This window comes from Chiroxiphia lanceolata, chromosome 24 (assembly GCF_009829145.1).
Source record: "Chiroxiphia lanceolata isolate bChiLan1 chromosome 24, bChiLan1.pri, whole genome shotgun sequence".
Classification (NCBI taxonomy): domain Eukaryota; kingdom Metazoa; phylum Chordata; class Aves; order Passeriformes; family Pipridae; genus Chiroxiphia; species Chiroxiphia lanceolata.
The window spans coordinates 5147754-5162921 of NC_045660.1; the positions used below are offsets into that span (position 1 = coordinate 5147754).

The window sequence follows — 15168 nt, forward strand, 5'->3', positions numbered from 1 at the left end:
GGGGCGGAGGAAGGCAGCGCCCGCAGCTGGCACTGCAGGCGGTGGCCGGGCGAAGCGGCTGCTCCGGGGAGTCTGATTTCCAGCCCTGTTTATTAATAACCCCCTCCCGCCCCATGCTAAGCCCATGTGCAGTGCAGAGCCGGAGGTGCTGGGCTCCAGGGGAGGAAGGTAAGAGCCCACCCGGGCTGGGCGGGGAAGGGGCTGATGCCCCTCGGAGGGTCCCGTGGGTGCGGGGTCCAGGGTGAGGTTGGGGGCGTGGGGCGGGCGAGGGGGCTGCCAAAGCCTTGGGTGCAGGGGTGGGGTGGGGGGATCTAAGGTTCAGCATTCCTAGACCCCCAGGAGTTTCCAGGGTGGTCCCTCTGGGGTACCCAGGAGTTCTGGGGTGCCCTGGGATGAGGGGTGGCGGGTGGAAGCGAGCCCCCACGCCCCGCCGGGAAGGCAGGGCTGTGTCCTCCCCTCCCGCCCTGCCCACTCAAAGCAGAGCCGAGAACTTTGAAAAATAAGGGCTGGCACAGAGGAGGGCAAGGAAAAACGAAGCAGAGGAGCCCTTTCCCCACCTTTCCGGGCGCTGCCCCCTCTCCAGCCGGCGGCCGTTGAGTCCGAGGCTGCGATGTGTCATCGGTGCCGAAAACTGCCTTATTAGGAGAGAAAGTATCGGTGAAAATCAGATCTTTCCTTAAAGCCGTTGCTCCGAGCCGAGGGCTGCCCGCGAGTGCCAGCCTGTGCTCATTCCTTAGGGAATGACTAGACATGAGCTCAGCGGCGTGGCCGAGAGGTGAGAGCATCCTCCCGCCGAACCCACCGGCCCCGGCTCCCGGGAGCAGCAGGAAAAGCCCCTGCTCGTACCCGGGGGTTGCTTTCTCCATCCTACCCCAAATAACGCCCGGGTGAACGTGAGACCGAGGATTTAGCGGTGGCAGCTGCGGGTACCGTGTCTGGGGACAATGCCGGGATCGGATGACTCTGCAAAGCGGCTCCTGCTGCAGGCGCTGCCGCTCACCCGGAGCTGTGCGTGCGGGGTTTGCTCCACCTCAGCCAGCCGGGAGCCTGCCTGGGCTCCAGCAGCACATTCCCGTGCCGTGAGGTTATGCCACATCGTTAAAATCCCGGGAAGTTTTAAAGGGAGTGCTCACACCGGTCGCGCCGGTGCTGCCGGGGAGGTTGGCCGGGACACGGTGGCTGTTCCCGTTGGCACCGGAGCAGCTCTTGGGTTTGGGGGCTGGGTTTGCATCCCTCCGTGGCATTCGGTCCCTTTAAGAGGGATTTCTTCCCTTGTTCTGGACAGTTTGGGTCCAAGTTGTCACTGGAATGCTGAGCACAGCCCGTCCAGCCTGTGGGTGACACGGGATGGTCTTGGCCTGCTCTGGGGGTCTCACAGGGTGGGAGGAAGGGCTGAGACCTGTTACACTCATTGCTCTGGTTCACATCTCCTCTCTCTTCCAGGGACATGATGGCACAGGCTGAGCCCCCTCCAGAGCTGCAGCTGGATGAAGCTGGAGCATCCTCAGCCCCTCAGGGAGCGGCTGCAGGCGCTGCTCCACACGTGGATCATCCACACAGCCCGTTAGACCCATCAGGGGGTGTGGGGGTGACATCCCCGCTCAGGGGCAGCCCAGACTCCAGCCAGGAGCTGCAGGCCACCAGCAGGGACACTTCCTTGGAGCTAAACATGCCAGGGACCCAGCTGGATGAGGATGCAGCCGGGGCTGGGATCCCGCTGGATGTGGACGTGGCAGGAGTCCCGCTGGACATGGATGCGGAAGGAGTAGGGGTTCCACTGGATGTGGATGGGGCAGCAATCCCGCTGGACACGGATGCAGGTGGGACAGGAATCCCACTGGACATGGATGCAGATGGAGTAGAGATTCCACTGGATGTGGATGCAGGTGGGACGGGGATCCCAGTGGATGTGGATGCAGCAGGGAGTCCACAGGACTTGAATGCGGGTGGGGCAGGGATCCCACTGGATGAGGATGCAGATGGAGCAGCAATCCCACTGGACATGGACACAGACAGGGCAGGGATCCCAGACGATGCAGACACAGACAGGGCTGAGGTTCCACTGGACATGGATGCAGAGGGAGCAGGAGGCCCTCTGGACGCAGACGCCACGGAACATCAGTGCCTGACCCTGGAAGAGCTGGGGAACTACTTCCAAGAGTGCATTGAAATCGTGGAGCAGCTGGAGAAGGAAAGAGACAGCCTGATCTCGGAGCTGGCCCAGCTCCGGGAGCCGGCGCTGCAGGAGATCCGCCATGCCCACGAGGAGATCCAGGCAGCCTGCAGGCTGCTGGCCAAGGTGGAGCTGGAGAGGGACAACCTGAGGGATGAGATCCGGCAGATCAAGCAGAAGCTGTTCAGGGTGACCAAGGAGTGCGTGGCCTGCCAGTACCAGCTGGAGAGCCGGCGGCACGACCTGTCCCAGCACGCCGCCTACCAGGGCGAGCTGGAGACCCAGGCCGGGCAGCTCTCGGGGGAGCTGTCCCAGCTGAAGGAGACCTGCGAGAAGGAGAAGGAGGCTCTGAGGCAGCGCCTGGAGGCCCCGCCGTGCCGGCAGGACAACCTGTACCTGCAGGAGAGCCGCCGGCTGTCCGCGGAGTTCGAGAGCTTCGTGGCGCAGAGCCGGCGGGGGCTGGAGGAGCACTACGAGCCCCAGCTGCTGTGGCTGCTGGAGCGGCGCGAGGCCGGGGCCAGGGCGCTGCAGGAGATGCAGGGGGAGATCCAGGGCATGAAGGAGGCCCTGAGGCCCCTGCAGGGCGAGGTCAGCCGGCTGAGGCTGCAGAACCGCAGCCTGGAGGAGCAGATCGTCCTCGTCAAGCAGAAGCGGGACGAGGAGGTCGGGCAGTACCGGGTACGTGCCCCCCCCGGGCACCCCACAACCTTCCTCTGGCAGAGCAGGGGTGGTTCTTTGCAGCCAGGGAAATGTGGGTGCTGCAGGTCTTGCACGCAGGGCCAAAGGGAGGAGTGGGGTACAAGAGGAGGGGGAGGATGTGGAATATCTCCTGCTGGTTGGAATCAAAGTTATCCCCCACCGGGCTGGCACGAAGCAGCAGCCCCTGGGCATAAGGCAAACCCAGGGACGTGGTGGGGAAGTTCTAGGGCTTTAACCAGCTTGGAAAATAGGTTTCTCCTGAATATATTCTCCCTTGGTTTTGGCCTGCCCCTTGGAAATGGCCCCAGCGAGCAGGGATGAGGTGAAGGGTTTGGAGGGTTCCTTCCCAAAGCTGCTGAGCACAGGCACCACACGTTTCCCACACAGGGCTGGGCCAAGGCACTTGGAAAAGCCAGTTTTAAATAAGTGTGGCTTTTCTTTAAAACCCAGTCCTGCCGGGGCAGATTCTGCCTTTCCCACTGCCGGGAAGGGTCCCATCTCCCATGCCCACAGCCCATGGGCTGGGCTGCCTCCTGGGAGGGTTATTTCTGGCTGGGCCAGGCCTTTTCCCCCCGGCACTTTGGTCTGAGGGACAAGGCAATTCAATATCTGCAAGAGCACATTTGGCAAAGAGGCTCCACAATTAATCTCCCCCCTTTCAACACTCTCTGTTCTCGGCTCGCAGGCGCTGCCTCCTCCCAGCCTGGCTCCGAGCACTTTCTGGAACTGATGTTCCCCTTCCATTGCAGCTCCTCCCTGCTGGAATGGGGACCAGGCCACCAGCACCCCTGACAAGGCTTGCCTTGGATTTCAGGGACCACTGTCCCTTGGAGGACAGGACTTTGGAGCATCCCTGGTGTGCCTCCACGTTTTCCTTTTCCCAAATTCCTCATTTATCTCCTTCTGACTCATGGGTTTTTAGAGTTCTGGCAGCTTCTCAAAACACACACTGAGTAGTTTAGGGGACAAAACGAAGCAGCTGGGAGAAGCCTAAGGACAAAACACATCCCAAATTCCCACCTTTGTAACCAAACAAAGCTTTTCTTGCAGAGGTTTTTAAAGAGGGTAGTCGGGCAGTGTCAGCCTGGCTGTGCATCTTCCTCCTCCAGCTAATCCATTCTTTTCTTTTCCCCCCCCAGGAGCAGGTTGAGGAGCTGGAAGACAGGCTGAAGGAGCTGAAGAACGGGGTCCAGCTCCAGCAGCGCAAGAACCAGGAGCTGGAGGAGCTGAGGACGAGCCTCCACAGGGAGCTCTCCATCTACAAGTGCGTTTGTGTCTCATCCCTGCGGGGCAGAGGGGTTGGGAAGAGGAGGAGGATGGTGGGGAAGAGTCTGGGGTCACACAGCTGTGGGACACCACGGGCTTCTGCTCCTGGTTCCTGGGGACACGGCTGGTGTGTGACCCAGGGGCCTGGTGGGGCAGCACAGCAGGAATTCCAGCCCCTTTGCCAAACAGCAAATAGGGATTTGCTGGAAATTCCTGCAGAGGAGTGGATTTGCTTCCCAAGAAGCAGGTGTGGCAACTTAAGTGGTGGTTTCCTCAGGAATATGTGGAAAGGAGCTGAGGTTTAGGTTTGGGAAGGTGTTGTGGATGCTCTCCAACGGGAGAGAACTGTGTTCTGCTCATAAAACTCTATGGCTGGGATTTTCCAAAGCTGCAGAAAACATCCTGGAGTTTGTGGACTGTTTTACTCACCAAGCCTGGAGCTGTTCTGTGTTACTCCAGTCCCAGCTGTGCACACTCTAAACCATTTTCCATAGCCTCATTGCTCCTTTAGCATTCCTTTTTCCCCTTCTCCATCCAAACCTCCTCACAGGATATTCCCTGCCCCAAATAGCTTTTATCCAGGTAAGACTTCGGCACGGCAAGCACGGGGAAGAGATCTCTAGCCTGTGTTCTCACCAGATGTATTCAGATCCCAACACCACCCTGTGTCTGCCGTGTGGGGTTCTCCTAAATCACAGACCAACATTTAATCCCGTGGACTCTCTTTTAACTCCTGGAATCTACAAACTGCCCTTCCTGGAAGCGACAGCACCCGAGGCTTCTCCGGTGTCAGGACACCTTTAATGAGGTCTCACATTCGCTCCAGGGAGCTCAGAGTTAAGTGCAGCTCTGAGCTGCCTCTTCCTGTAGCTCACACCAGAAATGACATTCCCGTCTGTCAAATCCTGTTTGCCAAAGGGCTCTGGAAGGGCTGGGCCAGGCCCACACCCCCCCAAAACCCACGCACTCACCGAGCCTCCTGAAGTGCTTCCCAATTCCTTTTCTTCCATACTGTGAAAAGAATGCTTTCCAGAAATAGCACCCCCCCTTCCCTTTTTTCCTTCAGCCAGAGTATTTATGTAAATATTCCATAGCCTAAGTTTCCTTTCTCCCCTTACAGGAGCTGCCTGGAAATCTATGGACACCTTTGCAAATCGGAGGAAAAGGCAGACCAGGACTGTTAGAACTGTGGAATTTTCCTCTTTGTAGCAAAAACAATGGACAGAGGATCTACAAGGGATGTCTCCTCATGCTGCTTTATCCTGCCTGAAGCACAGCTGCTGCCTGGAGTCAGGAATACCAGACAGTCCTTTCCCTGGGTGTGTTTCTCCAGGTGCTGCTGCTGCTGCTGCTGCTGATGTAGTAAAACTGCTTTTCCACAGAGGAGCAGAGCAAACAATCCTTGCACTGAACGATGGACATGGATGAGGAATAACAGATTTATGTTCTGCTGTGTTTGGGAAAACGTATCTTGCCTTGTCCCATAGATGGATTGTTTAAACCTGCACTGAAAGTTCTGGGGGGGTGTTGACTTTCAAAAGTTTACATGCAAGAGAAGCTTTATTCTTTGAACAGGATTTTCTTTTGTATTTCAAGGGTCTCTGCTGTACTGGGATGTGCCCCACAGAAAGGAGGTGGTGGGTAAGAGGTTTTCACTTTATATCGAGTCTCACACTGAAAATAAAGGTCAGGGTTTAAGGAGCCTTTTCATTCCCAAAGCTGCGCCTCCAAATCCCGTCTGTGTGTCCAACCTGGGTGTTTGTACCAGACTATTCATGCTGCAGATTAACAAAAACAGCTCTGTGGCAAGGGCTGAAGGCAGAGCCAGAAGGCAGACAGGCTTGAGGGGGAAGGAACAGCTCAGGGCTTTTGTGGCTGCTTGGGGATTTTAAGTGCTCATTGACTCATTCCACAAAGAAAACAGCAAAAAAATCTACCCCAGCACCCAGTCTCATGGGACACACAGAGGTGGAGACCACACCCTTCCTATCCCTGTTCCCTGAACAGGTCAACCTTACCCTGACAGAGCAGGAAGAAAAGAGCACAGAACTCCCCAAAACTCCACGGCGTTTACGTAGAAAACCTTTATTCCAACTGAAGGACTTACACGCAATTAGTCATGAGGAGATGGAGAGTAACAGGCTGCTGGTGGCACGGGACACCCGAGTGGAAGACGTGCAGGAACCAGTGGTCAAGGACTAACTCCTAAAAAAAGTAGTTCATCCACGTTTAATCTGCTCCACACCAGCTGCCAACGCTGCTCAGGGCACCGTGTCCGCTGGCACAAACGTACACCTTTTACAACTTGGGGGTCCCAAGTCTTAAAAACCATTTCACAGAAAGGAAAGAAACATCATGTGAAAAAACACAGCTCGAGAAACACACAATAGAGCAAAAAAACAAAAAACCAAAAAAACATGGGGAGGGGGTGAAGGATGCTCCGCAGGAATAGCTAAAGAATCCAAAGGGCTGTGGCCCAGCAGGTGGGAGAAAAGGGAGAGGGAGGAAGGAATGGAAAGCCCAGAATTGCCAGGAGAGACAAAAAAAAAAAGAAAGAAAAAAAACCCAGAGAAATTTCACTTCAAGTCAGAACTTGCAAGTGTGTTTTGCATCTGCAAAGGCAGAAAAATCCACAAGATAACTAAAGGAATTCCAAGGCCTCTGAGTTGCACTGAGGAGGCCAGGACCTTCCACACCATTTCTGAGCTGCCAGTGGATTAACACTTGTATCATCCCTATTGGCTCAAGCCCACTGGGCAGCTCTGCCAATTCAACTTTTGTTTAAATTAGGAAAAAGCCCGTGGTTGGAGCAAGGAAAGAAACCAAACCCAAGCTTGCTGTGTGATGAAAGGCAGCTAAAAGGGGACAGCCAGCCTGACACAAGAGGTTGCTGCAGGAATTCTGATCGAGGGGCTACAGCACAGACCTGGCTGAGGGGGCTGAGCCCTTTTTTTGGGGGTGGGTACTCGCTGTCTGGGTGAAAAAGCCTGTGATGGGATCTACAGGTGGATGGCTGAACACAAAGCCTACGTGTGTCTCAAAACCAGTGTTAAGTCAATATTCAGGGCTGAGAGGGAAGAGAAGGAAAAAAAAAAAAGACTAAAAAGAAGAAAAGGTTGTCATCTAGGATCCTTGACCTTCTGGATCCACGCTTCCTTCGGGATCTTCATCGTTATAGATGTTCTCAGCCTGCAAGACAGGGAGGGAGGGATTGAGGAAGCACTTCCCACTGCTCTGGACAGGATTCCACCCCCTCAAAAAGCTCTGGCAGCTTTTAATCTGCAGATACGGATCACCCAAGATCATTTAACATCAAAGCAGCAACACAAATGACCTTTTCCATAAGAGCCACATCTTCAAAACATTTCCCAAGTTTCCTCTAAATTGTTTTAGCTTAGGAATCTGCCTTGTTAAAGCAGAGGCCACTGCAAGGCTTACTTCAGTCAACACTGTTTTGTATGTATTTAGTAGATCCTCTACTTAGCTGCACCTTCCAAAAGAACCACATGGAAAGCTGCCAAGAACAAAATCTACAGGTAAATAAATAAAAAAAAAGGATTATGGTCTTCTCAAAGGTCAAGATTGTTTTCCAAAACCTTCAACAGCTGGGAATGCAGGGGCAGCAAACCATTCCCATTCTCCATCCTCAGGAGGGCATTTGTATCATTTACAAAGATTTTATTCCTCAGGACAGTAACTAACAGAAACCTTAGTTTCACTGTTGGTTCTCACACAGTGTTTTCCTTCAAGCATAGAAGGGAAAAATTTTCTTCTGCACCAGCACTTCCTTATTTTTTTTTTTTTTTAAATTCAAAACAGCTTCTGAGTATTTGGAAACCATTGTTCTGACCAAAGCTAAAGGGGGTTTCACTGTCCCTTTGAGATTTCAGCAATGCTACAAAACGAGCAACTCTGAGAGCTGCAAATAAAAGCAGGAATGCTGAAATCCAGGCATTTCAACACCACCTCTCACCTGCCACTTCCTGCACTCTCCCAAGCAACTCACCATTTGCCAGACTTGCATGATATTATCTTCTGATACAGAACAAATGACCCAGGGCTCGTTGGGATTCCAGGAGAAATCAGATATCTTTGCAGTATGACCACCATGAATAAACTAGGGTTGGGGAAACAAAAAGGGGAGTGGTTACAAATCTACCCTTGTACAAGGGAGCAACTGGTCAAAGTAATTTAATGAGATTGAAAAGACTCACCAACAGCTCTGGGGGCCCATCCTCAGCATCTTCAGGGGATTGCTCTTCTCCAATTTTACTGAAAAAAAAAGGAGAAAAAAAGAAAAGGTGGGGGTTGGTTTGTTTTTTAAGGTGTGATGCAATTAATGAACAACATTTTGTGGGGACAATGTGAGTAATTTGGGATTTACCTCAAGTCCCAGACGTTTAGCCTGCGGTCCGTGCCACTGGAGGCCAGTATGGTTTCATTATGGGGAGACCACTGAACCTACAGACAGGGATGAATTTGGAAATTAAGTTTTAAGAAGCTGTAACGTGACACTGACAACAAACACCACTTCACTGTGTGTCCTGAAAGCTCTGTGAGAATTCAAACTGACAATAACCCGGAATAAAAATACCCCCAACTGAGAACCCTGAGCACAGGAGGCAGTTTGTGAACATCCACACACCAAAAAGGCCTTTCAGCACCAAAAAGGTGCCACCTGGAACCTTTCCTCTAACAAAGCCCACGTGTCCCCAAGTGCAAACAGCTCCCAAGGGTATTGGCTGCTCCTTATCTCAGGAAGGATTATTGCACAAGGCAAACCCAGGGATTCCTTCAGCAGTAGGTGCAGTTCTCACACGAAAACAAATCACTGTAAGTTGAGCTTAGCTGCCCAAAAGCTCACATTTACCACTCCTGCTGGAGATAAAGCTCTCCAAAAACACACCACCTAATAGGATCACAGGATTAGGAAAGAACTCAGAATTCTGCACTTCAGGATTCCGTGTGTAGTTTTATTTAGACATAACCACGGTCTGAACTAATAATCCTCCCACCAAAAAGAAATCTCTGCATATTTTCCCCTCTGATTAAGGCAGGAGCTGGAGATGGAAATATTGTATCTGCTAAGCACGTGCCACCCATGATGTGAACATTCTATATTTACACCAGTAAAATTAGCAGTTGTTTGTTGTCAGAGGATGTTTTGGTGATCCTGCTAACGGGAAGCAGTTAAACCTTCCTCCAGGAGCAGGCTGAGGAGATGGAAACACTGCAGCCATTTCACTGGGGCCTCCTGCTTCAATCTGCTGCCATGAATAATTTAATGGACCCTGCACTGCTGCCATTTCATCCCTCTGCTGTGGTTAAAGCTCCAGAGCATTTCTCTGTTCCCAGTCTGGCCTTCTGGACACTCTTATCTGTACTGGAGCTCTGCAGCCCCACAACAATCACCCAGAAAATGATAAGCAGAGGAGAGAAAAGAATGAGTTTTAAAGTGAAAGTATCTCTAATAAAAAGAGAGTAGAAAAGACTGTTTTTCCAACTCTCTGTGCATAAAAGATAAAGACATTTTGTTATACCTGAAATATTTCATCTTTATGTGATTCAAAGGAGTGCAGCTTCAGTTTTAGGTTCCTCAAGTCCCACAGAGCTACAGTCTGTGAAAAAAAACACAAAACCACATTTTGTTGAAGTAACCAACGTGTACATCCCCACTCACACATCAGAAACAGGACAAGGATGTTGCAAGCTCAAGGTGGATGTACCTTATCAGCTGATCCTGTGGCCAGGATGAACTCACTGTAAGGGTTGAAGGAAAGGCAGTTGACTTCAGCTGTGTGAGCATCCACGGAATGACTGGGTTTGGAGGTGTTGTTTGACCGAGTGTCCCAGCTGGGAATGAAAAAAACATGGAATTGAAACAAAGGTTCCTGTCCCCTTTCCCCAAGGGACTAAGCAGCAAATGGGAAAACACTTGGGTTGTGAAGAGGTTCCCCCACTTACATCATGAGCTTCTGATCGTCAGCAACGGATCCAAAAAGGGATTCATGGAGCAGGTGCCAAGATACATCCTCCACCACTGCTGTGTGGCCCGTGAAGATGGTCTTTGCATCCACCACTTTGCCTTCTTTGGGAACAGCACTGATATCCCACAAGCAGATGGTCTTTGAAACAACAGGAAATTCAAAAAAATTACGTCTCCAGACAGATGATCTCTCCACCTCCTCCTCCCCCTCAAACCCAGAACATTCCTGACCTTCCCAGGGCACACAAAGTGCAGGTTTCAGCTCTATTTAAAGTACTCACATGATCATCAGAGGCACTGAGCAAGTGCCCACTGAGGTTTGGGTTCCAGGACAGCCCATAACCCTCCTTTTGGTGCCCACGAAGACGCAGGTCAGGGTTACACTCTCCAGAAGGATCTGTAACGAGGCAGTGCAAGAACTCCAGTGCCTGGTATCACTTCCAGCACATCCTGGAATATCTGCTTTAAGTTTTACTGTGCTTTTCTAAACTTTGCTGTGCCATTTTCAGCAGCCCAGGAGCCACCTCTCCATGCTTTGGCCTGAGTCACCTGGTCCAGCTGGATGGAGGAAGAGCAGCTCATCTCTCACTGCTCCAAAAACTCCTCCTAAACTGCTGGTGGGATATTTTTCTTTCCCTCATCATCTGTAACTGCACTTTTAAAATAACAAAGGCACTTCTGATCCTCCTCACAAGTGGCAAAACTATTTATACTATCTTGATGAGTTTATAGGTTAATATCTTGACAGGATATCAAGGGGAACAGCTCAGCTCCCCACTAAATAAATCACAGCTTCCAAAAAAACCCACCTTCTACCACCCCAATCACCACCACACACAGTGAGGCGACAAAATAACCAGCAAAAGCACAAGGTTTATCTTTCCATGGATACATTTGGAAGCTTCATACAAAATAACCTTACACTAAACACCCACTTTGCCCTAAACCCCCAAATGACAGGCAATCCAGGCAACTTTTTAAGCTCTTTTTCACCACATCAAGTTTTCCTTTGGGAAGGGCTGGCTGGTAATGTGAGAACAAAGCAGCACCCACCTGGTTTGGAAGGGTGTTTGGTGTAATCAAAGACCAGGACATCACTGGATGGAGTCTTGGTGGCAATGATACAGGGGTTCTGGGGCATGTAACGGGCTCTGTTCACTTCTCCCTCGTGGTTTATCTTGATTTCAATCTCAATTTTCCCACTGACTGACCCAAAGCCTCCAAACTCTAGAAATAAGAATTCAGGAGTTGTGAATAATAAGTTTCAGATCAAGACACAAGGATTCAGATTCAACTGGTGCTGCCAATTTCTTACTGCAAAATAGACAAGTTCTAGTAAAATCAAGTTGCAGTTGGGTCTGGAAAGCAACCTGCTAAAACTCCCTTATCTTTATACTTAAAAGTCACAGTAACTTAATATTTCACAAAATTGCACAGCACAATTCTGGCCAAAAGGAAGGGTTTGGGTTTGTTTTTAAATCGGAGTATGTATTTTTGAGAAATACTAAAATAGAATAGAAACCAAGTATTTATGAGACAATACTGTGCTCATGAACAACTCTTAAGAGGCCCAAAGATCAAAATACTCATTGCACAATCCAGACTTCCTGTAAAAAGAAGGGTAAACATTGGATCATTTAAGGACTTTCACCAGGTGGAAAGACTGATTCAGTCAAGTAAACATGAGAAATGTCTAACTTGTGGCAGTGCTGACACCCACAAAGGTTACAGGAAACATCCAATTCAAGCCTGATACACTGCATAAAACACAATAGAAACCAATTTCTACAATAAAACAGGGGCTGGCACAGCTATCAGGCTGTAAAAGAATATAAGAATATTCTTTTATACGAGTGACTCTCTCATTGGGAGAGTTTATGTAGTGCAAAAGTGACAGTAAAAACACCAATAAGCAGCACTGCATGGAATTCAGTGTCAATTCCTGATGAGAAACAGGGAGGGGTGAGGTTTCCCACAGACCAAAATGCTGTTGCAATAAGCCCCCACCTTCTGTTTTCATCATTAGATTCTTAAGACATCACATACATTCAAAAACCAGAGTGTTTATCCACGAAGGGGCATATTTGTCAGTTAATCTGGCCATTAAGGGGGTAACACAGAAATAAATGGTTCAGTTGAGAAGTAAAAGCGAATCTTGCTGCCTGAACATTGAGAGAAGGCGAATTTTCTATTGGGAAGGGAAGGAAAATGTGGTTAAAACTCACCCCTTTGGGGTCTTACCTCCTTTCTCACTGTCATAGTGTGAGGCATCAAACTGGGCATCGTCGTTGGGCAGCTGCACACTCGCTATGACCAGGTGATTCTGCTCATCTGAGGTGTGGGTGCCCAGGACTAACCTGTGGATACTGAAATCTTTGCCTTCAGGTCTGCGAGGGGAGAGGAGCAAAGCAGGGGTCACAACCACTGGGCTGGTTACAACACTTTTTATTGCGGTTTCTGACAGAATAAGGATCTTGAAATTTATGGTTGTTTTCCTGTCCCAACAGAAAACCTGCTTCCTCTGGAGGAAACCACTTATCACAGGTCAAGATGTCCCACAAGAAAGATGGAGAGGGACTTTTTACAAGAGCACAGAGTGTCAGGACAAGGGGGAATGGCTTCACACTGAAAGGAGCAGATTTAGATGGGATATTGGGAAGAAATCCTTCCCTGGGAGGGTGGGGAGGCCCTGGCACAGGTTGCCCAGAGAAGCTGTGGCTGCCCCATCCCTCGAAGTGTCCAAGGCCAGGCTGGAAAGGGCTTGGAGCAACCTGAGCTAGTGGAAGTTGTCCCTGCCCATGGCAGGGGGTGAGACTGGATGATCTATAACTTCCACTTCAACCCAAATCAGTCTGAGATTTTATGAGCTCAACCTAAAACTCTCTCAGCACAACAGACCACCACTCCCCTGCCTTCCTTTAAGAGATTTTAGCAGCTCAAGTACAACTCTGAACATGGTTATGGAAGCTTAGGACGAAATGGTGGTTTTTCAGATTATATCTAACTCTGTTTCTGATGAGTTTTTTGCTTATTGAAGGGGTGGGTGAACCTGGAATAAGAAAAACATTAAAATCAAATGTGTGAAAACATCTCGATAATACAAGATATTTTCCCAAATTAAAAATGTCTGTACTGATTATCTCTGGTGTTGAGTGTCCTCAATTTGCTGTTGGCAAGGCAGGGGGTTATTAAGACAGAAAGGAATTACACACTGCCTTACTTTAACAAAAAGTGATCCTGGATTTACTATCTATTCTGCTTTAACTAGAAAGCAAAAGGATTAATTTACCTTGTGACATCAGGAAGCCACTGAGCAGTCAAGCTGGGCCACTCCAGGGCGTGGGTCATCACCAGATCATACAAGAAGGGGGTGTTCTTTTTCCATATTTTATACTCCTCGTTGATCACACGTTCTTCCACCGCATCATCAAAGGCTGCTGAAGTGGGTTTTTAAAAAAATACATACAATTAATTAGCCTTTATGAATGCATTTACAGGCACACATCACCCTGAGCAGGCAATGGATCAGAGCCAACTACATCACACCCTGGTTTGCTGTTGGATGCTCTACTAGTTACTAGATAATTAAAAATACCCTGTTGCACACGCTAATCCTTTTATTCTGGATATATACTCGGAATTAATATTAACTATGTCAAATTTCATCCCTGGGAGTGTCCAAGGCCAGGCTGGATGGGGCTTGGAGCAACCTGGGCTAGTGGAAGGCGGCCCTGCCCATGGCAGGGGATAGGACTGGATGGGCTTTGAGGTCCCTTCCAACCCAAACCATCCTGTGGTGGTTCAATGATGATGATGTTGTCAGAAGCAGCACAAAAAAATTTTAAAACTTAGGGCACAGGGCACCACGGAGGCAAAGCCCAGACGTGTAACAACGTTTAAAAGCAGGACACCCACCAACTGCTGTTAAACAGACCAGTCTGGGCGCAGCCTTGAACTAGCAGTTCCCAAAAATCCAGTTTCCCAAGGCTCCTTCTGCTGCCTGGCTGTTCTCACACATTTTTCTCATCCCATCTGCCACCAGCCTCCGCCGCGGGAGGAGGAGAACGTGGGCGGGCAGACCTGGGGGAGCTCACCCGCGGAACGGGGACACCCCCGCGGAACCGGAGCGGCCCCACAGAACCGGGGATGTCCCGTGGAAACGGGAGCACTCCCACGGAAACGGGGGGAACCCACACGGAACGGGGGGCAGGCCCGTGGAACCGGGGCTCTCCCACGAAACGGGAGCAGCCTCACGGTACCGGGGATCTCCCCCAGGGAACGGGGGTTCGCCCCCGTGGTACGGGAGCTTATCCACGGAACTGTGGAACCGGGGGACACCCCTACGGAACAGGGGCATCCCAAAGGAACAGGGGGGGGGGGGGCGGCCCCGCTGAACCGGAGCTCCCGTACGGAACCGGGGCACCCCCACGGAACGGGGGCACCCCCGCGTGGCGCGGCAGCGGCCGGTGACACCTTTGTCTGCACCACCACGTCCTGCCCGCACCCCTCGCACGGCACGGCCCTTCCCTGCACCCCTCACCCCACCGAAGGGGGCCTCACAACCCCGCTCCTGGGGGCTCACGGAGGGTCCCGGTGGAACCCCCCGGCCGGTGCCGCGGGGAGTTGGCGGCGGCCATGACGGTGGGGGGGGGGCTCGAGCGCCCCCTGGTGGCGCCGCCCCCGCTCCTCTAACGCCGCGAGGAGGAAAGGCGGAGGGAGGGGGGGGAGACATCCCCGCGCCTCACGGCGGAGGCCGCGCCGCCCATACGGGAGCCTTTACCTTCCTTGTCCGCCATGGCGGGGCGCGGGGCTGAGGCGCAGGTGGGCGAGGCGGTCGCTGGGCTGGGCGCTCGGAGCCCTCACGGCCGCGGCTCCGTCCCTATTGTTTCCTGCCCCCGCTGCGCGCGGCTCCCCCGGGCGCCGCGCGCACCCCTTCGCGCGCCAACGCCGCCCAATCAGCGCCCGCCGCCGCCGCGCCGCGGCCAATCGCCGAAGGCGCGGGAGGGGGCGGGGCGGGGACGCGAGCGCGCGCCGCGGTCACGTG

General features: G+C 51.8%; 2 protein-coding genes across 5 annotated transcripts; one reads left to right on the forward strand and one right to left on the reverse strand.

Annotated features, from left to right (window-relative positions):
* Positions 1-5710, forward strand: SYNC (syncoilin, intermediate filament protein). Its single transcript, XM_032710024.1, has 4 exons — positions 1-168; positions 1444-2851; positions 4012-4136; positions 5259-5710. Exons 1-4 carry the CDS (start codon positions 125-127, stop codon positions 5320-5322), a joined length of 1641 nt encoding a protein of 546 aa, XP_032565915.1. The 5' UTR covers positions 1-124; the 3' UTR covers positions 5323-5710.
* A 494-nt stretch (positions 5711-6204) lies between these two features.
* Positions 6205-15076, reverse strand: RBBP4 (RB binding protein 4, chromatin remodeling factor). Of its 4 annotated transcripts, none has more exons than XM_032710160.1 (12): positions 14905-15076; positions 13414-13561; positions 12366-12511; positions 11178-11351; positions 10406-10521; positions 10103-10263; positions 9865-9991; positions 9679-9756; positions 8523-8599; positions 8353-8410; positions 8145-8255; positions 6205-7327 (listed from the first exon to the last, which is right to left on the reverse strand). In XM_032710160.1, the coding sequence occupies exons 1-12, from the start codon at positions 14918-14920 to the stop codon at positions 7262-7264; spliced, it is 1278 nt and encodes a 425-aa protein (XP_032566051.1). In that variant the 5' UTR covers positions 14921-15076; the 3' UTR covers positions 6205-7261. The 4 variants fall into 4 exon arrangements, with proteins under 4 accessions (XP_032566051.1, XP_032566052.1, XP_032566055.1 ...); XM_032710161.1 differs by having other exon boundaries at positions 13414-13558; positions 14905-15034; XM_032710164.1 differs by lacking the exon at positions 14905-15076 and adding an exon at positions 14040-14172 and having other exon boundaries at positions 13414-13558.
* Between the last annotated feature and the right edge of the window lie 92 nt (positions 15077-15168).